Source organism: Poecile atricapillus, chromosome 6, assembly GCF_030490865.1.
Source record: "Poecile atricapillus isolate bPoeAtr1 chromosome 6, bPoeAtr1.hap1, whole genome shotgun sequence".
Taxonomy (NCBI): domain Eukaryota; kingdom Metazoa; phylum Chordata; class Aves; order Passeriformes; family Paridae; genus Poecile; species Poecile atricapillus.
The window spans coordinates 5,398,861-5,424,433 of record NC_081254.1 but is presented as its reverse complement, the minus strand read 5'-3'; the positions used below and the strand labels follow the sequence as shown (position 1 = coordinate 5,424,433).

The window sequence follows — 25,573 nt, the reverse complement described above, 5'->3', positions numbered from 1 at the left end:
CTGCCTCCCCTCTGCCTGGACTTTAAACGCTGAGCCGGCCTGAGGTCACCGCAGCCGGGGGACAAAGTGCAGCGCCGAGATGCGGAGCGGGTTCAGCTCCCGGAGCTGGGAGTTTGCACAATCCCGCCGGGACGGGTCCCTGTGCAGCTCCCGGGAGCGGGGTCTGTGCCCCCATGGACCACCTCACTCCTTCCCCAGCCTGCCGGGAGATGAAGAGTGTCTGTCCAAAATTTCTGCTGCTCGGGCAGGCTGAGGAGCACCCCTTGCCTTTTCCTTGGGCCTCCTGGGTACGTGAGGGGTGGGATGAGACCTTCACCCAGCCTAGCTGCTGCGGGGATTGCTCCTAGCGAACCCACCGAGCCTCGGAGGGGTTGATCCAGCAGCTTGGAGTAGTTTGGGGTTACAAACACTGCATTCAGGGCTATTCCAGGATCAATGTGGTGGGTGAGCGCTTGCCTTTGATGTGCACTGGAGGTTGATGTGATGTGGCTGGTTGTTACAGCTCCTGTGAGATGTAAATTAAACATGTATAGCACAGGTGACCAGGAGGAAAGGCTGGCACTGAAACCTGAGCCAGGGAATGGGTTGTGGGGCAGGTCCTGGTTCTGGAGTGGGACCAGGCCTGCCAGGACCCAGGGGCTGCTCAGCTGGTGGAGGGCTCAGAGTTGCTCGTTAAAAAGAAAGCAACCAAATGAACACCAACAGCAAAATACAAAGCAAACGACTCACAAAGAATGGAGAAGGGAAATGGTGTAGGAAGGCTCTGGCTGCTGTTAGAAAGCTTTTCAGATGTGCCCCAGCACAGCATGGCCTCTCAGGAGGAGCTGGGCTGCAGGCACTTCAAATCTGTGCCAAACACAAATGCAAATTCTGGCATTTTATTGTTTTGCAGGAGATTCAGCCCTGCTGCGTTGCTGCTTCTGAAGGGCCAGAGCTCCATGGCACTGCCTGTGTCCCTGCATGTGGCCCTGGGTGATGAGCTCCAGACATGGGATAAGCAGGAGGAACCACAGCCAAGGCTTGGGTTCTTAGATGGGTAAGTCAGAGAAGTGGGGAAGGTAGCAAACAAGCTGGTTAGTCCCTCTCCTGTGAAATGGTGTGGGGCCAGAGGCCGCTGCTGCCTGCTTGTTCCATCTCTTCTGAGGCCCATGGCTGCCAGGGCTGAGTTATGGGTGAGGGGACGTTTAGGAGTGCAGGAGGTCCCAGGGGAAACTCAAACCACCTTTGCCTTTTGGGGGGATAAACCCAGAGGCAGAGAAAACTGGGAAAGGGAGGTTGGCAGCTTGGGAATCAGCAAATCCCTGCCTAGAGTAAGCCTTTTGTGACATCTGTGTCGCCCCTGACACAGGGCAGAGGGGGTGCTGGGGAAGTGAGGACTTCCCTGCAGGAGCACTGGAGAGCTCGTGCCTCTCCTGCTGTTCAGACCATGCTGGTGACAATCGTGGGTGGAAATGGTCCCTGGAATTTGTTGTCAGGAGCCCCAGTGCAGGGCAAACTGGATTCAAGAGCCCCACGCTGTGTCTTGCAGTGAGTGGAGCCTTTGGTGTCTCTGCTGGTTCAGTCCCTGCTCTGCCTGGCACTCCAGTTTGCAGTCCCAGCTCTCCCAGCCTTTGCCAACAGCCTGGCAGAAATTAATGTAGAAAAGAGCAACACAGCTATTTGGGAATAGCTTGGAAATGTCTAAAAGCCTCTGGGTGTCTCTGCGTGGTGTCCTGCTTTTATGTAGGGCCTTTTAGGGTTGTTCTGGAGGGAGTTCCAGAGCACAGCTTTCTTTGTCATCTCTCAGTCCCTGGTGACTGATCCATGTGCTGCTGAAGGCGAAGGGAGAGGGGAAGAAGCGCTGGCAGGACTGCAGAGGAGGCAAACCCCGGGGAATGTGGCATGAGCAGGACATGCAGCCGGGAGCGGGTGGCTCTGACGCCCAGGCTGTTTGCAAAATCAATTGGAATTAGGAAAACCGAACAGGGAGGGGAGGGAGCAGCTGGCAGAGAGCAGAGCCTGGGTAAAGAGGAGTCAGAAACTTTCCTGTTAGTTTGTCACTGGTCCCGAAGCAAAGGTTTGTGAATAAAAAGCAGTTTAATTGCTTTTCCAAAACGTGGCAGCCCCTTTGCCCTGACCCGGGGATGAGCCACTCTCCTTCCTTCCCTCCCTAAACCAGCCTCCTGAGAGCTTTTCAGTCCAGCTGCAAATAGCTTGGTTGCACCCAAACTTCGAGATCTGAAGACCGGGAAAAATGTAGGATTGGGTAAAAGTAACCTCCAGATTTCCCTCGGGGAGTGGCTCAGCAGCTGCAGCAGCGAGGAACTTCCCGACTGTGGACGTGCACAGTGGGACCCTGCAGGTTCTCTGGCCTCGCTTCGACCCTCTCCAGCTACAAAAACCCCTTCCCGGGGCCAGCTTTTCTCTCTCTGAAGATTTAGGGGGTGTAGATGCCTTTTTTTTTGCCACGGTGGTGAACTCTGACGATTGCTTTGTGAACCTGGCGCTGACCTCGGCATAGGCAGCTCCTGACTGCGTGCATTCATTTCTGTCTCCGTAATGCTTTAAATATAGAGCGGCCCCGGGCCGTGGTGAGTCACGCGTTCCCAGGGACACTGTGGGGCTGCTGGCAGCGCTCCTGGATGGGGAGGGACAGGGGACTACACCCGGCCCGTCCCCTCCTGCCACCGCCTCCTGTGTCCCCCTCGCCTGTGGGAATGAGCCCCCATCCCTGATGGAGCTGGGAAAACCCCCCTGGCTCCGCATCAGCTCCTGGGGGTGCGATTCCTCCTTCCAAGCTGTGGCTGTGCCAGGATCCTTCCCGTGGCACTGTGCTGGGGAGGACGTGGGATTGAGGGGCTGAGCTCCTTCTCCTGGCTCGGGTCGGTGTTCAGCAGGGGGAAGAGGTGGTTCGGGTTAGTGGGGGATCCAAAGCAGCCGGGTGAGTCACTGATTATGGGAAGGATCATATTTCGATGATGAAATACCCAAATCCCTCCGAGGCCAGAGTCCAGCAGCCGGGGGAGGGTGGTTGGGGGGTGGTCAAAGACCCCTTCCCCGATGGGGCCAAGAGTGTGGGCAGGTCCAGTCTCTGCAGTCCCTGTGCAGGTCCCTTCAGCCTTGTGCTGCCTTTCCCCCGGCTGCAGGAGAAGGTTCTGCCCCTCTGTCCCTGTGCTCTGGTGAGACCCCACCTGCAGAGCTGCCCAGCACAGGAGGGACCTGGAGCTGCTGGAGAGAGTCCAGGGGAGGCACCAGGATGAGCAGAGGGATGGAGCAGCTCTGCTGGGAGGAAAGGCTGGGACAGCTGGGATTGTTCAGCCTGGAGAGGAAACTGCAGAGACTTCAGAGCCCCTTCCAGTGCCTAAAGGGGCTCTGGTAGAGCTGGGGAGGGACTTTGGACAAGGGTCCGGAGCGACAGGACAAGGGAGAAGGGCATCAAACTGCCAGAGGGAAGGGATAGAAGGAATATTGGGAAGAAATTCTATCTTGTGAGGGTGGTGAGGCCCTGAGGAGGCTGCCCAGAGAAGCTGTGGCTGGCCCTGGATCCCTGGAAGTGTCCAAGGCCAGGTTGGACAAGGCCTGGTCTAGTGGAAGGTGTCCCTGCCCATGGCAGGGGGTGGAACTAGGTGAGCCCTAAGTCCCTTCAACCCAAACCATTCTATGATCCTGTCAGACCCGTTCCTTTCTCTTCATCTTATCCTTCCCTGTGCCATTCACAGGCCTTTTTCCCTGTCTCTGACCTTACCCTGCATTTCCAGCTGCTGAGGTCCCCACCCTTGCTGGGTTCCTCCCATGCTGGTGACCCCCCATGGCCACGCTCCAGGTGCGGCTGTGCCAGGGAGCCCCAGGTAGGACGGTGGGAAGTCACTGATGGGGTGGGACAGGGCTGTTCCAGGCTGATCCAGAGCCCTTCCCTTCCTCCAAGGCACGTTTTGGCTGGGGCAGGGCAGCAGCTCAGCAGCAGGGGGCGGCTGGGGATGGAACCCCATCACCTTTCAAAAATAAAAGAGTGTTGGTGCACTTTAGGCTTATTTCCTGTGCCACAGCTGCCAAATGTGGGAGCACATCAGCTGTGTCGGGGGCAGTTCTCTACCTGCAAGCCAAGTGCTCCTTTTGCACACAGGCAAAAGGGTCGAGGCCTCTCACCAGCCCTTGCTGTGCTTTTTATTCAGGTTCCTGACGATGGCAATTAAGCACAAGCTCTGCAGGATTACCTCAGGCACACTGCAGTCCCAGCCACTGGGAGTTTTTTCCCACTGCCAGGGGTTTCAGTCTCTACATCAAGGAGGGCTGTGGTGTACAAACCCCAGAGGTTTTGGTTATGGGAGAGGCCAGCCTGACCTTCCCACGTTGTGAGTTCATTGTGCTGTTGCAGTCTCTGGTGCTTTATTCCCCTCCCCAGAACCATTCCAGGGGAAGTGGTTGTTTGACCTTCTGGCTTCACGAAATAAAGATTTGTCACCCCTGGAAAAGGGAGCCTCAGCAGCTGACCTTGCTTTTTCAGGCCAGCATTATCTGCCCTCCCCTCTCACAGTCCTTGAGCACTGTGGAGACACAAAGTTTAGTGTTGAACAGGAATTTGGGGTAGGAGCAGCTCCTGCACCTGCCCAGTGAGGTGGTGAAGGGAAACAGAGCAGCTTGCTTTCCACAAACAGTGATCAAACTCTGTGATCAGATTTATAGCAGCCACATACGAGGAGAATTGGATGTGGAGGATTTCTCACTGCTAATGGCAGTGGCTTTTATTTTAAGCCTGTTCACTTTTTTTTTTTTTTTAATACATTAAAGATTTTATTACAAAAAAAAAAAAATAATGTAACAGTAAGGCAGTTTCTCAGTTGTCAGTCACTGTGAGCCCAGACAGTTTTTCAGTCATGTTTAATACAAAACTAGATTCACACAGGAGCCACACTGGGGGATCCAAAAGCCCTCTGAGAAATGATGGGATAAGGCAGAAGCAGCAGCACCAGTGTAATCCCTTACACAGTCAGCATTGGATGCATGGAAACCACTGCAGTGGAGAGAGAGGAAATAGGGATTGTCTGCACTTTAAAAATCTAAGCCAACCCTGTTGTCATAATCTGGAACATTCCTGATGTGCCTCAGCAGACTCAAAATTTAATTTTGAGAGGTTTTTGTTTTTCCTTTAGCCAAATAAAATTTTCTGCTGTCAAAAGTAGAAAATTCTTTCCTGAAGAATTATCTGTGAGTGATTTATCGTTTCAAAGTCGTGCACCAGAACATTTGCACTCCCCAAGCAATGCCTGAGACTGATGCTGTCTAACACTGGAAGTACTCACTGGTATTGAAGGTGAGGGAGGGAATTGCCGAGCAAAATTCCCCAGCTCTGGCTTTTTTTCTTGCTTTGGTAACTGTTGAACAGAGATGGGACAGTAAGAGCAAATGCAAATGTTTTCCACACCTGTTCCTGATGGCAATTTTGTTTTGTGCTCCTGTACTAGGCAGGACTGGCTTCCCTACAAACATTTCTGGATGCCCCAAAGGCAGGATTGCCAACCACACTGTTCATTGTTCCCTGTTACTTGCAGGGACGTGGTGGGAGGTACCTGCAGCCACAGTTACCTTCTTGGAGCTTAACAAACCAAGAGAAAAGATGGAGAGGGAGACTGATGGAAAAGTGAGAAAACTCAGGCACAAATCTTATGGATTTGGGTTTGTTTTTTTTTTAATTATTACAATTTAGTGCTCAAAGATCAGCATCTTTGGGGTGAATTAATTTTTGATCAGCTCCTGCTCTTGGTAAAGGAGCAGCACAGGTGGGAGGTGGGACTGTGCAGACTTCTCACATTATGGATGGATCTTGTTTTCCAGCTGCCAAAAGCCAGGCAAAATTCAGGAAGGTGCAGGGCTAAGGAGGGGCAGTTCTGTGGGTCCCACTGCTACCAGGCTCAGTAAAAAGTTAACAATTATTTTCCAGCAAAGACCTTTTTTAAAGTGTCTTCCAAAAGTATGCAGTTCCTCCAACTCTAGTACCTTAAACTGCATTCCCAGTAATCCAGAGGTATTTCTAACACATTTAACAATAGGTTTTGTACGTTTTGGCTCAATTGTCAAGATTTTATTGAGGCAGAAAATCCAATTAACCAAAATTGGAATTTTTCCCTTGGTAAAGACTTCAGGCTTGACCCCTAAATCAGTAAAATAATCATCATCCAGAAAATTGGACTGTTTAAGGTAGAGGCCAGGTGCAGCTTCCTTTGATTTTTGTCCTCATGCTATTGAGATAGAGTAGGATATTTTGCTAAAAATCCTGCTGTGAAAGGGAAAGGGTTCAGGAAAGTGAGCCTGCATCTAAAAAAGGTTCAGGACTATAAATAGGCTGAGAGTTTCTCCTGAAACCTTGAGAGCTGGGAGGAGGATGAGGGCAGGGAGCAGTCTGTGAGGACTCTGTGTTACCTCAGCACCTGAAGTCTCAGAACCAATTTGAAATTCCAGTGTCCTAAGGCACGACAATTTTGATTAATGAAGATGGGAACATCCCCGTCCCCGCTGCCCAAGGAGCAGAGGGAAGAGTTGGCTGCCAGGACAGAACAAAAGCAGCATTTGTTTGTGTGGACAAACATGCAGAAGAGGAGGGGAGATGGGCTGTGGGTGTTCCCAGGCTGCTCTGACACTGTGGAACGATCCTGACTCTGCCTGTGGAACTGCCGGCTCATGTGGCCAAGATTAAGAGCCAAATTCTCCACACAGGCTGAGAAGGAAGACAAGTTTAAAAAGTGGGGCTTTTGTGGAAGTGGAAAACCAGGCCAAAACACTCTAATAACCTCTTTTTCCAGAGGAAAAAACAAAGTGTGCCTGCAGTGGTCAGGCACTCGAGGAAAGCCAAGAGTGGAGTGTCTGGGAACTGAGGAATAGGAATGGGTTTTAATTCAGCATTCCTTAGAAGGGAGCCCTCCCAGGCAACCATCCTGCCCTAAGCCTGGCAGGTGTGAGGAGGACTCCAGACAACCCCTGGCTGCCCACACTGCTCAGAGTGATGATGGTGACAGGAACACCACACACAACACCACTGGAAGTTGTGGCCCTCATCTGTATTTTGTCCTTTTTTTTGTTTTTTTTCCAGTAACACTTGTCAACCTCGTTATTTTCTGTCGATAAACCTTTTTTGGGGGGGGTTTGGAGGGAACTAAAAGCACGTTTTGTCCTGTCCACAGCTGCCACAGCGGCGTGGGCGGGGGTGAACCTGCAGTGGAGTGTTTGTTAGTCAGTTGTAAACTGGCAGGTGTGTGCATTTCCCACACATGGAGTACACAGGAGCCCAGGCTGCCTCATTCCAGCTCCGATAACGTGCACGGCCGGCGGAATTCCTGCCCCCGCTCGTGGAGCCATTTATTGGAGACTGCAAAGACACAAAGGGATTGGGTCACTGCACGTGGTCAGCTCCTGCTGAAGCTAAATATGCTCTAGGCCAGCTTTTGGTTAAGCACAGGTTGCTTAGTTTAATCTTAATTTTCTAATTAAATTAATTTAATTTTCTTAATCTTAATTTTCTAATCACAGAATGGTTTGGGTTGGAAGGGGCCTTAAAGACTCCCTCATTCCAACCCCACTGCCCTGCACAAATGTGTGAAGTTGGTCTAATAAAAATAAACAGCCACACAACAAAACCTTCCAGTATGGCTGCAAAGCTACAAACTCTTAAAGTAGATACACTATTAATTTCCTTTATACACGTAATGCAGTATGCTACTATATAGAATATATTTAACATATAGAGAGATAGGAGGTAGATCAAGTAAATTAAACATATTTCTTTACAAAGAACATAATTTCTCAAGTCCAAAGGTAAAATAAAGCCATGCCACCCCCCCAGGAGTGCCCAGACCCGGGTCAGAGGCAGGTACTCACCCCATTTATTCCCCACTAGCACCGGGCAGGCCGCGTGCCGCGTGCTGTAATCGCCTTCTCCGCTCGGGAAGAGATTGTACCAGAACACAGCTGTTCCCTGGGGAGGGCAGGAACACTCAGCCCTTTGCTCTCTGCAACACTCACTGAGGCAAAGGGAGGTGCAGTTGTGTTTCAGATTCTCCTTTTCAACTGAGAGTCCCTTCAAAGTCTCTTTTCCACATTCTATCATTTGTTTCCTTAGGAATAAATCTCCTTTGACATGTCTATATACTTGCCTTTTAATTTTATTTTTTTTTTAAATCCTAAGCCAGTTTCATTCAACTCCTGACCAGTTTAAGAAAGCCAAGATTATTTACTAAAGCTGAGCAACAGGCCAGCAAAGGCAAACCTTGCTGGAAGGAAAAACCTGACAGGAGAATTTGCTACAGATGCCTCAAGACTAAATCAACTCACAGATTTGAGTATTTTCAAGATGTGTTTTGGAGTATTTAAAGGTTTTGCATTTGCATTCACACATGGACTATTGGGGCCCTTGGAATCCAGTTGCTGCACTTAAGGAAATCACAGCAGTGTTAGGACAGCACAGAGGTGCTTACAAATATTTCAGAGGTTCATTTCAAAGCTCTGTTTGGTGCCTGTTCTGTTTGGGTAGGTGGGGAGGAGTGGTTTTATCTGCTGGATCAATCCTGCTCACCTTTCTTGGCCAAACGCTGGCTCCCACTTCAGGGAAGACCGTGGCTCCCCCTGCTGACACATCACTCATCTGAACAGGTGGGGAAGGACAGGTCAGTTCAGGCTGATAAAATCTCACTTTTTCATAAAAGTGAAGTTTAATTTTGATGTAAATCCCTTAAGAAGGCCAAACCCCTCTGTTCCCAGTACAGTCCCAGCCTTGTCCCTCCCACTTGAGTGTTAAGGCAGTGGACATGCTGTAAATACTGCTGCAGACACAAAAATAAACAGGCAGGCAAATAATTTAAACTAATGCTCAAATTCAGGGGGGAAACCCTCCTTAAGACACATGGAAGAACCACAAAGTCTGGGTAAAAAAACCACCCCCATACCTATTACCCCAAAGTTAGTGGCTGCTTCACTTGCAAGTCCCTTCAGTAAAAAAGAATGAGAGAAAAGCAAGGATTAAATCATTCCATGGTATAGAATATGCAGTGACAGGTGGCAGAAATGTATCACTTACATAAAACAACCAAGTAGCAATTCTGTTGCCTGTTCCCAATTCCTTAAAAGCATCTGGCTCATCTTTCTGTGAACAAAAGCAGGCAGATTCCATCAGCATTTCTTTTTGGTTGCTGAGAGCAGCCAATGACACACAGCTGCTGAGCCAGCAGCACACAACAGACTCATGCAGAAGAATTAATCCAACCCCTGGATTTGGAAGGAGGGGAGGAATGCAATAGGAGTCAATCTATTAATTTAAATAAACCAGGCACTTTGAAATTCTGTAGGAGAGGGAGGGAGGGCGTTAAGCCCAGATTTCTAATGGGTAAGAACAACTGTGCTGTCTGAGGCTGAGTCTATAAATCCTCCTCACAGCAAACTGAATTATTTAATTACACTCATCCCCCTAGCCCTTGGCAGCAGCCAGGGCAGCTCTTGCTCCCAGGGTCAGCTGGGACACCTCCCTGCCACGCTCCACTTTGGATTCCAGCTGGGAAGCAGGGAGGAAGCCTCAGTGTCAAACCAGGAACTAAGAGGTGCTCAACACTCGGCTTACAAGCACGAATCCCCATTTTCACAGTTTTGATACCAATTTCTGTCACCCCTCTGTTTTTAAACCCTCCCCCTGTGACCAAAATTTTTGTGCACTGAAATTCCAGCAATTGCGACTCCAGGAAACGACCCCAGTGTTTCCAAACAAAACCTGCTCATCAGTTATAATGCCTTGGAGCAGGTCTCTCTCTCTACAGAGCAGAGATCCTGATTCAGAGTTGGTGGCTGGGATTGGCAGGGTTAAGGTTAATCTGAAGGGGTTAAACCACACAGAATTATGCCCAGTAAATAACCAACTGAATTTCAGCAGTCTGCAGTTAAAGCTGGAATAAAACAGGTGAGGAATTTAAATCCAATTTAAAAACTAAGGACACTGAGATAAGACTTTTTCCAGTTGTCAGGAGTCTGCTGGCACACAGCTTACAGGTAGTAACCTCCACAGGTTCAGCTGGTGGTTTAGAGGGCTTTCTCCACCGACATGGATTAGAAAAGTGGAAGAGCTACAAAATTTAATATGCACTGAAGAACAGAGAGTGTGCCCCAGGCCAGAGGCCCAGGCTTCACCAGGTCTAGCTCTCCTCCAGCTCTTTACTTGCCCGTGCAAAGTCAAAGTGGGGCTCATATTGTCCTCCCACTCCATAATTTGCCACCTGAAAAAGAGAAACACAGCACTTGTGAAGAAGAAAGATGTGAAGACAAAACAGGACTTACCCTTCCAAAATCAAAATGAGGCTCATACTGGCCTCCTACGCCGTAGTTGGCTACCTACAGTGGAAGGAGAAGCACAGGATCTAGTGAAATCAGTCTTTACCCAGGCAAGAGTTTGACTGTCAGCTACAACCTTTGCAGAAATGAAGTTTAAACACCAAGCCCCTGGAAATGTCAAGCCTCTGCCAGCAACAGGAGCACATCCAAGACTGGCACTGCAGTGAGCTCCAGGTAAGGAAGCTGGTTCTTCCCAGAGCAGAAAAGTGTTTTTCTTCTACAGAAAACTTTTCAGCCTCTCTTCAAAATGGTGTCACGGTGCTTTTAGATCAAATTTAAACCACTTTTTCACCTGAATTTGACTCTGTCAGTTAAGAGGGTTCCCTGTCCTTCTTGCCAATTGGTTACAAACAAATAACCTCAACTTTCCACCAGGTCCTTGGCCATTTTAACAGCAGGCACCTTGACAGAGTGGCAGGGAGCACAGCAGGTTTCAGAAGTACTTTGTCCTGCTTTCTAGGTACTCCTGCTCTGCTCACAGTCAGAGAGGCAGCTGCTCATTTAAAGGCCTCAAGCAACTAAACAAAAGTGCTTTTAAATTACAATTTACTCAAGTTACACATACAGCCAGTGTTTCCCACATCCCAGGGACACCAGACACACCAGGGGCCTTCCCCGAGTACCAGTCAAACCAAACTTTTAACTGCCTCCAACAGCAGCAAGGTTTGACCCTATGGCCACAAAACTCAGTTTATTTGTCTAAATAAAAAGGAATTACACACCCAGACTTTCAGTTATCACTGTTTCCCTTCAGCCCCCCAAAAAAGCCACTTCACAGTGAACAGCTGCTCTGCAAAGACAACTTTTTCTTCCCCCCTGTAAACAAAATGACTTTTTGTGGCCGCCCCAGCTGAGCGAGCACAAGCCATCCACCCACGGGGAGGTGCTGAGCTGGAGGCTGGCATCCAGCACCAAACCCACTCTGCCACTTACCTGCAGCTCCTCTGCTGTGGAGACATCCAGGCCTGTCAGGTCCTGGATCCTGGTGTTGATGCGGGACACCACCGGGCTCTCGTACCCCGACAGCCACGCGCTGGGGAGGGGACAGTCAGTGACAACAGCCAGCACAGCAGCAACACTTGCAGGTAATTTGGAGTGGGAGATCTGTTTTTTAGGACTTTTCAAGGATTTGGTAGCATGACCAGAAGGATTTTCCATGGTGTTACAAAAGCCTGAATTTAGCGAACACCTTTTTCCTTAGGAAAACCAATCCAGCAGTGGTTTAAGGGAGCTCTATAACCAAGGGCCTGAATGCCCACACTGGGCTGAAGGGAGTGTTACAAACAGGGCTTCAAGCTGTTTTTTAAACCAGGCACACACAGTTTTGCTGCTACCCCACTCCCAACAGCTCATTCAGCCCCTGGGGTGATGCATTTTGAAGCAGGATTTGGGACAGGAACAGGTGAATTTACTGTATTTGTCTGTGTAGCTGGAACTCAGCTCCCCTAAATTTCACACACTTCCAGGCCAGCACTGGGAGCTGCCCCTTCTCATCACTTACCCCTGCAGTACTACTAAAAATAACCAAATAATGCATTAAATTGAACAATTGCTATCAGAACAGCCTATTATAAATCTGGCATTTAGCACTTGCTTCAGGTACACAATGATTTTTAAGTGGGGGGGGAAAAAAACCCAAATTAACCCCTCACCTATTTTTTTTTTTAAATGTGGAAGTTCAGCCTCAGTTCCAAAGGCATCTTTCAAAATGTTTGCCTCCTACTGAGTTCTTCAACATCTGCTCACCTGATGCCTGTTTCTGTTGCTGCTTTACTCACCCCATGCCAGCCACTGCACCTTCATTTTACCCTGCACTAAAGTGGGTGATAATACTGATGATTTGGGGCTCATTTTCCCCCCCTTTTTGTTTTTGGCAGGAAAATGGAGGCAGCTATTTATTTTTTTATTTGCAGCTGACTCAGCTTTTGGGCTCAGCAGTGCTTCCTGCTGGACAGAAATCCCTGTGCCCAGAGCCCAGCTGGAAACTAGAATCAGCAGCATCCATGTATTTATTACTCAAATCAACCTTCACATCTATACTAAATTAAGTTTTTCTTTGATTTGTATTTTTGAAAAGCCATAAATCCCCAAATACTTTGCCTGGGAGGAACATGACACATGACACGAGGCACTGACACAGGTTACAGAATCTCTACGAGTGCTTTTTTTTTATTTTTTAAGTGACAAATGAGCTATGAGATAAAAGAAATCAGATTTCTCAAGACAGACATGCACAAACACATCCCCAGACCCATCCACTGCTCAACACTTGTTAGTACAAGGAGGTGTTACAACACAACCTGCTTTGATTTCAGGTGGCAGAAGGATGCCAAGACATGGATTATGAAACATTTACCAAACAAAAATCCCCCCAAGCAGCCGTGCTGCACAGCCATGGTGACCAGGTCATGCTCACAAGCAGCCCTAACCTCACGTTTAAGGCACAAAAAGAGCCCCAACACACCCAGCAGCTTCAGTGCAGGCTCTCTCTGCCTCTGTCTGTTAATAAAGGAAAAAAACCAAAGAAAACTACCCAAAGAAAGAAAAACCCAAGCATTCTTGCTCTGTTGCTTATTTAGAGTGGCAATGAATGCTTCACCAGGAAGAATACTGCAGCCTTTCAGGAAGGGGAGCACTGTATGTATTTAAAAACAAAAATTAACTGCCTCAACATACAAAAAAAGCCTTTGAAAGGTGGAAGAACAGGGAATTGAAACCATATTCCAAGTGCCAGCCTGTCTGCTGGGTGCTGAGGGAAACCACAGGGAGGCCTGGAGTGCTGCAGAGTTACAGGGGGATTTAACCCTGGAGTGTCATGAGAGCTGCATCCACGGCTTTGCCTGGCCACAGAATATTCCAGCTGTCCCACATTCCCTCCTCTGCTGCTGGCCCAGCTTGGTGCCTTGCTGATAAAAAGTCTCTGCCTCATTCAAAACAATTTCTTCACACAAAGTTGGCTTTTTTTTTCCCAGCCCTTGTCTATCAAAAAAAAGAGAAAGACTCCCCTGGACCAGTGGTGTGGGAGATGCAGCATTAACAGACTTAAACATGCTTAGCAGTTTGTTTTCTTTTAATATTTACAGACTTCCAGGTTCATTGCATTCTGTCCTATTTTTGACCAGCTCCCACCTCTGAATGCATGATGGGCCCTAACAAAAAAGGGACAATTCCTGGGAAGCCACAGGCAGGGCAGCTCAACATAGCACTGATTTAGTTACAGAAGGAATTGGTATTTCCTTAATAATCACCACACAACTCCCCCAGTTCCCTGACCACATGAGTTCGGTGTTTTGCTGACCCACTTGGCTTTGTAAAAAGCCATCCCTGAACTGTTGAAAAAAATTTAATGCTTCCATTAGCATGCTGAATTCACACTGGGGGGGCTTTTAACAAGTTTTAGATGCCTGACAAAAAGGAATAATCATGTTGACTCATGGAATCAAGAAATGGCTCAGTTGGGAGCGACCTTAAAGCTCATCCCATTCCACCCCCTGCCATGGGCAGGGACACCTTCCACCAGACCAGGCTGCTCCAAGCCCTGTCCAACCTGCCCTTGGACGCTGCCAGAGATCCAGGGGCAGCCACAGAATGTCCCATATTCCTCCCTCTTATAATTCTGCATGAGGCACCTCAGAGATTTTTAATGGCATAATGCTTCTAGACAGAAATAATTTAACGATGAAGCAGTCCATTAAGGAAAAAACTAAACAATTCTCTGGAGCTACTGAACATACCAGAGTGTATCCCCCCCACCAAAATCTCATCTCATCTGCACTGGTCAGCCTAGGAGAAGACATTACATCCCAACACTACTTCTGTAAGTCACTAGCCACAAAAGACTGGCATTTCTGTTTAAAAGCCTTCTAAGCCACCCTTGGTGTGCAGAAAAGTACCAGCAGAGACACAACAGGGAGTGAGTAAAAACCCAGCCTGGTATTTCTGAAGTGGAAACTTTTTACCATGACATGCTGCAAGCTCTGGCTGCCTGCTGGGAGGAGGGAGAAGGAGGAAAAGGCAGTTTTGATCTGTAAAAGCAGCGTGTGAGTGGGTGGGTTTATCCTGGTGCTGCACACACGGCTCGCTGGCGCTGGCAAGGTGCCCCCCCTTCACAGAGCTGCCACGTCCCACCGAGGGAACAGTAGCTCTCTGAGACACAGGAATGCTGTAATTTAGGAGGGCATGTGCTGGGAAGGAATGTTTGGAGGAGGGAAGCAGTCATCTATTAAAAAAATGAAGTGAGCATTTTTTGGTTTTCAGGAGCAATGATTCATCTGGAATCCGGACCGGCTCGAGCAGCTCCAAGGGAAAGATGTTGCTGGCAGTGCAGGAGAGCAGCAGGAACAGCACAGGGGCTCTAAATCAGGCTGGTGGGGGTGGCTTCTGCCTCCTACTCCAGATTTAGGTGTCAAGTTCTCTTGGAAAGTCCATGCCCACCCTGCAGATCTGCACACGGAGGGGAGCAAAGGCAAGGGGAAGCAGGAGAAGGGCAGTCCCACTCTGCCCCTCGAGGCTATTCCTACCCTAAAAAAAATGGCCTTCCCCAACTTCTTGGAGATGTCTCTACAATTTTCATGCCAGTTTCCAGTGAGATTTAAAAAAATAGCTCAATAAAATGGGATTTAATTCTGAGAGTTCCTTGGGTACATTGGAAGCAAGTCCCACAGTGCCACATTTTTGAGCACCAAACCCCATCAAGAATTTAAGGGTCCCATTCCCCAGGCTCTGTCCTGGTTTTTTAACTGGCCTTTAATGTTGGGTGGTGGTGCTTTGTACTATTTTTTTCCTGACCTCAGGGAATAACACTTCCTACTAATGAGAAATCACAACTTGAAGTAAAAAGTTCTTTCACTAAGCCTCATCTATTTAAATAGGGACCAATTATGCATCCCAAATCCCATCAGTAATCTGGTCACCTTCTCCAACTCCCATCATTAGCCCATCAAGTTTGACACGAGGGGGTGTTCAAATGGATGAAAGAGTTTCCTCAGTAAATACTCCAGAGCTGCCTGACACAGAGGACAAACCCCACAAGTGAATAAATGAAGCCTTCCAAATACACAGTGACAAATGACCAAGATTTGTAAGACATGGACACAATTGAACATTAAAAGCAAGAAATGAATATTAAATGCAACACACATCCAACAGGAAGATGAATGTTCCTAAAATCCCTCTGTGGGGGCAGTTTTAAGGAGCAAATGTGCAAGAGCTTCCCAGACAATTTCCAGAGGATACCTACTACCTGCATGTGCCAATGAGCACGTAGACCCAACACATTGCAGAGGTGTGAGGCATAAAAAAAAAAATAAAAATGTTTTCAACTTGCCACTGGAGTGGCCTTAAGGACCTCAGCTCCAGTGGTTTTCCTGAGACTTATCATTGTTCCTGAATCAATCACCTTCCTGTGATCCCATATTTGGAAGCACTTTTACCTTTCTGAAGAAATTCACAGCTAAATAAAAGCCTTTCAGCTCCAGGCCATTCCAAGTTCAGGGATTTGTCCACAGCAGCTGAAAGAACACTGGGTTTCTATTTGAGCAGCAACTACCTTCTATCACTCCAACCTGGAAATCCCCTAAAATCATCATCTAGCTTTCAAGGGCAGTGCTTCCCAGCAATCACAGCAGCTCCTAGCTCTAAGCAAGCGTGGGCACTGCAGCTGAGGAGCAGAGGTGAGCCAGGGAGGTGCCAGCAGAGCCCCGGGCCCGCGTTTAGTTCGTTAGTCGCAGCGCACAAGCCATGCTCAGCCAGAGAGGGCACTTCCACCTTGGAATGCCACCACTGACAACCAGTCTGTACTTCAGCAGGCCCCATGCTTTGTTAGAGGACAGCTCAGCTTGCTTAGCCCACTCTCTTTGAAAGAAAGGCTGAAGAATAAGGAGAGTTGCACAAAATCCTTGCCCGCGTTCGGCGCTGAAGCAGCACAGCCCCAGGACACGCTTCCTCGGACAAGGGATCCCTTCCCCTTACCTCTTAGAGACTCTGTAATGTGCTGTGGTCAGTTTCCCAGTCTCAGGGTCATGAACAGTAGCACGGCTCAGCTACAAAAAGAGAAAGGACAAGGCTTACCCACCTTGCAGGCTGCTTTTTGGCCAAGCCCCAGGTGTTTGAAAGGGTTCCGATTGGTCCGGATGCGATGCTCGCATATTGGCAATGGTTGGAAGGGCAACACAAGCTGCAGCTGCCATGTTCCAAATCACAACAAATTGGTTGGAATAATTTGGTTTGATTGTCCTTTCACTTTTTTCCTCCCTTTATTTTATTTTTTTTTTTAATCAAGACTTTCTACAAGTAATTTATGATGCTGAGTTTCCCAGACAATTCCTCCTCACCCAGAAGTTTTAACTCCTCCCAGAATTTTGGCTCAGTGCTGATGGCCTGTGCAGCCAATCTTTAATTACCACGGCTAAAACCAGGGGAGGGCAGGCAGGGGCAGGTGGTTTCTTTCAGATCCAGCCAATTTTGGAAAGCACTGGCTAAATTCAGCACTTGTAGTACTCAATGGACAAGCTGAAAAGAACCAGGAGCCCAATGGAAGCCAGCCTGTGTTCTGCCAGGTTTGTGTCAGGCAGGAGGTAAAGGAGCCCAGCTGGGAGTGTGGGATTATCCTGGACAAGGAGATGTGGCCCTGTGTGCACAGCGAGGACCTGAAGCTTTTCTTACACCCATTAAGGCACTTCGAGGTCTGCTACATTTTCCAAAGAAAGGAAGGACAATTCTTGGTTGTGAGAAAAGCAAGGGGAAAGGAAATGTCTAGATTAAAAACAAAAAGCAGATTTTACTGAAGGTTTTGTGGCATCTTGGTATTTCTCACACTGACTGCAGAGACTTGCTTGGAAAAAACAGACTCGAGAAGGCGACCAAAAAGGAAAGAACAAATCAAAACACGCCCCCAGAACTTCCAGCAGAAGGAAAAGACCGAGAAACTCAGCAGTACCAGCCTGTTACGGATCTGCACGGAGTCACAAGGTGGACAACAAGCTGTCTCTTCAGCCCACCTCTCGTTTCCTCAGAATGAGCAGGATGTACACACTCATTACAGGCCCAAAACCTCTGGCATGGAGCTCTCTTACCTTTTGCTAATTCTGTAATGTGCCGTCTCCAAGGCTCCCGTTATGGGGTTTGAAATGGTGGCTCGCCTCAGCTGTGAAGCGAACCATCAGAAGTTGCATTACAAGCACAATCTGCATCCCAGCAATCCGACCATTCAGAAGCCTGGGGAGGGGGACAATGCCACCGAGCCGCCACCACTGCCCTGCTCTGTCTGCCACAGGGAACCAGGGGGAGGCTCCAGCTTTACTAAAAGAAAGGTTTCTCATTTGTTTTTTTGGTTTTTTTTCCACAAGTCCTGTTTCCATGTGTGTAGCAAGAGCAGTTGGCTGAATAAAGCAAACTACGGGAGCTTGGGTTTCTTTTGTAAGAAGCTGTTCTGGCAGTGGCACAGTGGTGTGGCATGTGGGCAGTGGTGCTTTGTTACGCTGTCCTGCACGAGGAGTCTGACAGGTAAATGGAATCCAGGCAGCACCATAAGCCAAAGGTGAATAAACCATTCCTTTTCGGTCCTTCCTGTACCAAAAGCAGCACTCTGAGCTCTCACAAACTTCTCCTTCAGCCATGGTCGCATTTACAGAGTAGGAACTCCTGGCTGAAGACTTTCCTTTCCCTCTACTGTGCTCCATTCACTTCATGCCTTCCCATCTGTGTTAACATTCCAACTCAGAACCTCACATGTGCCCTTTCATTTGCTTCATGTTCTCCCAGACACGCTCTCCATCACTCGTAACTGGAAAGGCTGAGATGCAGAGCCCAAATTTTGCAAAAGGCACGATGTCATGCCAACTCCCAAACAATCAGAAGCATTTCTCCACTGTTAAAATAAACTAAACAAGCCAAGGCCTCTCTCTCCATACCTGCTGACAAGAAAAGATACTGGGAGCCCCAGTATGCTGCCTCTCCTCTCCTCCCATGCAGACACATAAAAAAACAAGGCACAAACTACAATTCCAGTGAGACTCCAGAGCTGAATTAATGAGGCTTCATCCTGCCAGCACAGCAGAAGGCTGGGCACAGATCAGCCAGCACTGTCTCTTCCCAGAGGGCAGCAGCATCCCGAGCAACAGGAAGAAGATGACCTTTAAGTCTCCAAGAGCACAATCCTGCTGCTGCTGAGCCGTGCAAGGCCTCAGCCACGGGGAATATGGGAACAGAAACTGCATACAGATGCTCCTGCCATAAAGGTCTCCAAGTCTTCACCATGAGCTGAGTGTTTGACAGGAAAACAATGACCTCAGCAAGTTCAGAGCTTGCAGTCACACATTTACAGTTTCCTGCTCTGTAAAGGAGAGCTTTGGTCACATTCCACAGGTGTGGAATGCATCTTGCAGGAGCAAAGGAGCTCCAACACCTCCAGGCTGGCAATGAGGGCTCTGATTTCCAGCCCTGCAGCAAGGCTGCCTGGCAGGGCAGCAGGAGGAGATGCCTCAGGTACGTGGAGGGAAAAGCTTACAGTCCCTGCTCACAGTTCAGAACATTATCTCAGAAACCTCAGAACAGAATCACCGAGGTTGGAGAAGATAATCAATCCAAGATAATCAAGTCCAACCTCTGATCCATCCCCACCTTGCCACCCAGCCCAGAACACTCAAATCATTGCTTGGACACCTCCAGGGATGGTGACCCTGCCACCTCCCTGGGCAGTCCTTGCCAAGGGCTGATACACTCTTTAGTGAAGAGATTCTTCCCAATGTCAAACACATCAGGCTTCAGGAAGCTTTAAGATCCCCCTTCAGGCTCCCTGGCCTGGACAGCCTCACCACCCAGGTGCTCATGTACAACCACAGCTGCTCTACATTTTACAACAGCTTCTCCTGTAGGGAATGCTCTTATTCCCTTAATCTCCTCCTGCTCAGCTCATTCTGGACAAAAAAACATTTAGGCCAAAAGCAAAGGAAAAAAGCAGGAAAATTACATTTCTATCAGTTTAAGTCTTATTTTAGAATTGATGGAAAAATAAATTAACTAACTACATCTTCAACATGCCTTTGCAGATGCAGAGTTGCACCAACTGGATACAGAAGGCAACTCCATCAGTTTGCTGTTTTCCCTGAACATTCCTGTTTTCTCAGACAGTGGAGCTGCCCTGGATTATTCCTCACTGAGAAACAAGAACCCCCTTTGCATCCAATGTCTCAAACAGGGTTGATGAGCCATCATCATCAATAAGAAGGCAAAGCCCAGCAATTAAGTCCTGCTCTCTCAAAGCTCTTTCACCTGCAGGCAGCTTCCAAGCCTGGGAGACAGAAGCCAGTCTTACACCAAAATGGAGAACACAGCCAAGCTTTCTCCTCTATACAACAAGGTGGCATTCCAGGACCAGAGGAATGGCTGCCTTCCCCTTACAGACTTAAAAAGGGAAGAAAAACCAAAAGCAGAAAACCAAACACAAGTCAGGAATATTCCAGTAAAGCCTCGCTGCTTCATGTTTGTTTTTTCTGTTGGAGAACATTCTCCTCCTCATCTGAACCAGCTGAAATTGTATCTGCTGGAGGAGCCTGACAACCTTGCACTGCTGTGACCTGGCTCCAGTCACCACAAAGAATTCCCAAAAATTCTCTTGGTGTCACCAAGAGCTGCAAGGTGAGGCAGCGCACTGCACACACCCCTGCACTCCAGAGGCGGCAGCCACACGCAATCCCACCAATGACCACGTGGAGTTTAAGATTCCAAAGGCAAGGAAGCAGAAGGAATTTACCCTGGGCTTTGCCAGCTCCTTCACGGTCTCGATCTCTTCGTCGGAGATGATGTCCAGGAAGCGAACGATGCGAGGCTTGTCCCACTCGTCCTCCTGCTTGACGGGGCCCAGGATGTACCTGGGATTCCTGTTCCCGTCGTAGTAGCGGCAGAAAAGCCTCTTTTGTCTCCGGGGAGTCTGGAAGGGAGGCAGAGCAAGGGGCAGTCAGAGAACTCCCACATTGGTATCTCCAAGGACAGAACAGGTCCTGGACACACAAACAATTCACTCTCCCCACCTCATTATGTGACGGGTTAAAGAGATGATTTCACTTGTGCTGTCTGCACATAAATGTTGCTGTGCAACACTTTACAGGCATTACTTTACACAACCCTACTAAAATAAAATTATGGCTAAAAAAACCCATCCCTGTTTAATTCTGTCTGTAACTCCGGACTTCCAGCATCCTTATTCAATTAATTACACTGATGGAGCACATCCAAGACAGCCAGCAGTGCCTGGGGCAGCGTTACTTTCCGTCTACTGAGCAGGCTGAAACAGGGAAGAAATCCAACACATGATCCTCAACTCTGCACACTCATCCAGCTGCTCTAACAACTTCCTTGCTTGCACACCACACACAAATTCCTGACATTGTTTGGTTTCAAACATTTGAGAACAGTCTACTCCACTTTACCATTTTGAGCCCCTCCCCACGGCACAGCATTTCGTACTTCCTTCTCTCAGGCAGGTAATCCTTTTTCTTAACCTCAGTTTCCTTCTCCTGCTGCTCTTCCGAATCTGTGCTGGACTTGTTGGCTTCTTTTTCTTTAGCCATGATGTATTCAAAGTATTTCATGTTCCCATTTGCTCTTTGATGTTCAGGATCTATGGACAGAGGAACAGACAGGGATCACTGGCAGGTTTCCAGCCCCTGAGGAATCATCCAGAAGTGGTTATTTACAGAAAGCAAAAGGAAACAGATGCATGCAACTGCTTCTCCAACCCTCACTGCACACGGGGGTCCCAGCACTGAGGAAAAGGGTTTGGCCATTCCAGCCCATCTCACTAGAGAGGGAGAGACAGGGGAATGGGACAGGGAGAGAGATGGGACAGCATGACTGGCTGTAAGCCTGAAAATTCCCTGGGGGGGGGATTTAAGATTTCTGGTGACAAAGCTTTTTAACTTACAGAATTAGCTTCAGCTCTTTATTAAGTGGCTCTCAGTAGCTTTTGCTATGTTAGGGCTAGTTCTGAGCTTCCCAAAGCATCTGTTACACAGTCAGTCAGTGAAGTATTTACAGAAGAATAAATGCTTTCATTTTTCCTGAAACAGACTCTTATCTCACTGCCCTATATTCCTTGTTTTTACAAGTGTTTCATCTTCAGCATGCTGAATTTTGTATTTAAATCATCTGCAGAGATTCCAGTATCACCAACTTAGTTTCAATTTCATTAATTTTGGTTTTGCCTCTACCTAAGGGGAAACAATCTCAACCCAGGAAAGCAAAACAAAGGGAGAGAAGCCAACAGTGCTGGGAGGCAAAAAACCCTTCAGTACAAAGGAACAAATTCCCATTTAAATGTAAAAACACACTTTACAAACGCACACACAGGTCAGACTCCGGGCAAGCCTGCACTGCCCAGGACAAAGCTGTGTCCCTGTGCCCCATACCCAGCTCCAGGAGGCGCCTGGTGAGCGCCATGGCCTTGCCCAGGTCCCCCTGCTGATAGACAGCATAGCTCAGGTAGTCCAGAATGTAGACTTTGTCTGCAGAGGACACCTCTCCCTCATCCAGCTGCTTCAGGGCTTGCTCCATCCACAGCTCCGTGTGGTAGTAGTCAGCCTCGGTGTAGGCAATCTTCCCCAGCTCAAAGCAATCTTCAGCTGTTAGAAAAGATTTGTGCTTCACACCTGGGTATTTAGAACAAAACAAGGAGTTTACACAGGGTTCCAAGGCCGGTCCTCCGAGAAACATTCCGAGTTATTTCTCATTCCTCACAGCAGGGTTTTATTTCTGTTCTCCCACAGCTCCCTTCTGCAGTAGCTGTTTGTTGAAGTCTCTAAAGCCTGTAAATCCTTGGCACACAAGCACTCAGATGCAGCTTTCCATTGCCAGAATACCAGCGAACAGCTAAATGTCTCTAGCACTAGTGAAAAATCAAATTAAACAAACCTTCCCTCCTCAAAACCCCAACCACTTCCAGCAAGAGCAAAAATAAGCCAAATTTGAAGTTTCAGAACTCTGTTTTCAAGGATGTCACATTATCACTTTCAAAATGTTACTGAACCACGACTTGTTAGTGGCAACTTGGTGGGGGAGGAAAAGGAAAACATCAGGGAGTGAACTCCCAGCTGCTTGGGATTTTTTCAAGTCAGTCATTTATAGAAACATTTAAAGTGACCTCTGAAAGATTAAAGCACTAGTAGGCAAAATACAGATTCCTATTTTTGCCTCTGGAAATACAGGCCCTATGGAAAACCAAATTTAATCTTGTAAAAGGGAAACAGGACCTGCCAGGGTTACAGCTGAAATTACATCCCTGGTTACATCTTAATCCATTCTGAGTTTCTAACAGCAAGCTCTGTAGTGCTCAAATAGGGCAGCTGTTCTGCTCTTCATTCCTGCTCCCTCACCCTCACTAAACACCTTGTGCCCATCCCTGTGATGGGCAGCAACTGCAGTTTCCTGAGCCTCAACCTGCCAAACTCTCAAAGGACACAAGGATTTGGCAGTAGCTGGGATTCTGGACCAAAAGAAATTCCCTGGGAATGAAGAAAAGGAGCACAAACAAGTGACCACATGGGAAGTTCCCCTCTGGAGCTCTCCAGAACCCAAGGTATTCTCTTTTATCCTCCAGAGCTTCCAGGTTCTGCCATTGCACTTGATTGCACACAGCCTGGACAGCTCATTGCTTCAAAAGCAGCAAAACTTCACCTTGTATTTCTCTGCTGTTTGAAGAAAACACCAACGAGCTGCTCATTGCATTAGAAGGAATCTGTAGGTCCTTGAGCAGGTCTTGAACCAAGCCCAAAAGCAAGGTTATACATCATAACACATAAAGCCAATTACCCTTAATTTTATTAGGCATCTGACCACAATGAGCACTTGCAAAAACACAGATGGATTGTGCAGAGCTGATTTTTTGCCAGCTGGCACAGGACTATTTGTGAGCAGAGGAAACAAGGAAGACTCAGCAGAGAAGTTTTTCTGACCAAAAAAAAAATAGAAGTTTTGTCTTCTCCTGCACAGAGGAATCTATTAAAGATCAGCTCAGGCAATGCCACACAGGCTCAAGTCTGTGTATGCACCATCTTCTGCTCTTCAGTTTACATAATCCTTTACACAAACTATTAACACTAGATTATCTTACCATAACTAGAAGAAAGATAAAGATTTTCAACCAAAAAACCATTTTTTTCATTAATTTTAGCCAGCTCAACCCCCTCACTCTTGTTACCTCCAGGCTGAGCAAGGTGGAACAGAGCAAATGATTTGTGATCAGGACATTTGGGAAATGCAAATAACAACCAAGGGTGGCTCTCACCTGGCAGGTTCCCTCTTGAGAGGGTGTCTGTGTCCAGGTTGTAGGTGTCCTGGAGCCGCAGGAGAGCCTTGGCTGCACCAGTCTGATCCTCATCATTGGGGAAGAACTGCCTCTGGATTGTCATGTTGGAGATAAAGCCTGGGAAAGACAAGGAACACGTGCTCACCTCTGCCCTGGGAATTGTATGAACTCCCTGCTCCAGGGAAAGTCAAAATCCACCTTCACACTAGTCTGAACTGAACTCACAGCACAGGCTGCACAGTTCACATTTGGTTTGGGTGTTTGTGGGGTTTTTTTAAAAGAAAGCAAAGGGAAAATCAAAAATAAACAGTTTTTTGTTTTTACCCTGCTCATTCAGAAGGGCTTAAGACACTGGTGCAGATTTCTGGCTGGCAGGTGCAGAGCCTTTCCCCTTGCCATATTCAGTCCCTCCCACAGCAGCAGGGAAGCTGAGTGTGCTGAATCCTTATCAGAGACTAATCCTGGGTCTTTTTGAAAGCTCTGCTTTCTTCTAATTCCTTACTACAAACCTCCACCTGGTATTAATTAGCTGTTGAGACAGTCTCACAGGTCAAATACAACCATCCTGGCTTCCTTTTGCTAAGTGTCTTAGTCAACTATTCCACATCCTGTTCCTTGCTAAAGAGCTTCCACTCTTGCTGAAGAAAAGAGGCAGCAATTAAGTGTTTACTCCACTAATTCAGATTAGTTCCACAAATGCTCAGACTCCAAAGCAGATTTGCAAATCTGATTCAAGCCCTGACACGTGAAAGGCAACAGCCCAAGTACCTGCAGTGAGCCTGTGATGCTGGTTTTTGCTGCAGGCACACGCACTCACCATCTGACATGTCCTTGAGGACCAGGCTCTCCAGCTCACCCCACTCTGTGTTGAGCCGTTTCATCAACTTGAATGCGTTCACAGGATGGCCCAAAAACCCCTCTGGGTCTTTTGTGGCAGTAGCTGTCAGCTGATCCAACTTCTCTGCCCATCTGTAATGAAAATATTCACTAAAGTCTCACAGAGGTCTGCTGGTGCGCTAGAGAACTGATTGCAAGCTACTCAAATGTTTTCACTAATAAAAAAGCCAACTGAAATTGCAAGTTTTTGCATTATCTATATTTAGGGCTCTTCTAAAAGGAAGAAAAAGGGCTACTTCCTTTTCTTTTATTAAATCTTCTTCCTCAGCTGCAGCCCAAGTCTTGTGCTGCTCTTGCAGTCCTTGTTGGAACCCTGCTGAAGGAACTCCTTCCTTCAAGCCCCCAAAGCACCAAGCCAGCACTTCCATTATGAGCTGTCATGCAGGACTAATCCAAAACAAAGCTATTCAATCTTTCAAACACCCCTTTTTTCCCCTCTAAAGCTTATAAAAAGGCAGTTCAATGCTTGTCTCAAATTATTTTAGGTTCACACACACATATCTGTGAGATGCCCCTTGCCTCTCACCACAGAGCTCCTTTCTGTGCTGAAAGCTTGGATGAAGAAACATGGAGTTGTTCTTTCTCACGCTCCCAAGCGAGGAGCCCAGACCCAATTTCTGGTGCTGCAGCTCCAGCTCAAACTTCTCTTAAGTACCACAAGTCATTCACAACCCCAAGTGCCCCAAAATAAAAACAAAAAATAGAAAAAAAACCCCACCAAAAAAAAAGCAGACCCACAACATGAAGATGTGCAGCAACACCCTGCAATCAGGGTAAATTGATGTTAAAGAGCCACACCCCACAGAGAATCCCAAACTCCAACAAGAAAGCAAATCCAGGATCTGTAGCCTGGGGGGAGCTCTGCCCATGAGCTGGAGCTCCTCTTGTTCCAGGATCCCGTTTGCCTGAATGAAAGCTGCAGGCTTTCCCTGGGGCAGGGAGCTGTTTCGGTGCCTCTGGCTGCGTTTGCTCTTCCCAGGCTGTCCCTGCTTGCTTTCCTGCATTCTCTGACAATCCCGGGGGGGTTCTTCCAGC

The 25,573-nt window shown here is 47.9% G+C and overlaps 1 protein-coding gene and 1 long non-coding RNA gene across 6 annotated transcripts in view; one reads left to right on the top strand and one right to left on the bottom strand.

Annotated features, from left to right (window-relative positions):
- The first annotated feature begins 82 nt into the window (after positions 1 to 82).
- Positions 83 to 16,301, top strand: LOC131580290 (uncharacterized). 2 transcript variants are annotated; one of them, XR_009277838.1, is made up of 3 exons: positions 83 to 287; positions 893 to 1,036; positions 14,599 to 16,301. It is a non-coding gene; the product is annotated as an uncharacterized LOC131580290 (long non-coding RNA). The 2 variants fall into 2 exon arrangements; XR_009277839.1 differs by lacking the exon at positions 14,599 to 16,301 and adding an exon at positions 2,159 to 3,178 and having other exon boundaries at positions 151 to 287.
- Positions 4,687 to 25,573, bottom strand: part of P4HA1 (prolyl 4-hydroxylase subunit alpha 1) — a 28,042-nt gene continuing 7,155 nt past the window's right edge. Inside the window, exons 4-15 of one of the 4 annotated variants that reach the window (XM_058841295.1) lie at positions 24,459 to 24,610; positions 23,621 to 23,758; positions 21,747 to 21,986; positions 20,769 to 20,959; positions 20,093 to 20,269; positions 17,415 to 17,485; positions 11,275 to 11,374; positions 10,288 to 10,341; positions 9,044 to 9,109; positions 8,543 to 8,611; positions 7,849 to 7,945; positions 4,687 to 7,339 (exon numbers count right to left, since the gene is read on the bottom strand). In XM_058841295.1, coding sequence (XP_058697278.1) covers positions 7,269 to 7,339; positions 7,849 to 7,945; positions 8,543 to 8,611; positions 9,044 to 9,109; positions 10,288 to 10,341; positions 11,275 to 11,374; positions 17,415 to 17,485; positions 20,093 to 20,269; positions 20,769 to 20,959; positions 21,747 to 21,986; positions 23,621 to 23,758; positions 24,459 to 24,610 — 1,426 coding nt within the window. In that variant the 3' untranslated portion in view covers positions 4,687 to 7,268. Of the gene's footprint in view, positions 7,340 to 7,848; positions 7,946 to 8,542; positions 8,612 to 9,043; positions 9,110 to 10,168; positions 10,227 to 10,287; positions 10,342 to 11,274; positions 11,375 to 16,311; positions 16,383 to 17,414; positions 17,486 to 20,092; positions 20,270 to 20,768; positions 20,960 to 21,746; positions 21,987 to 23,620; positions 23,759 to 24,458; positions 24,611 to 25,573 lie in introns of all 4 variants that reach the window. The other 3 variants (XM_058841298.1, XM_058841294.1, XM_058841297.1) reach the window with 3 other exon arrangements.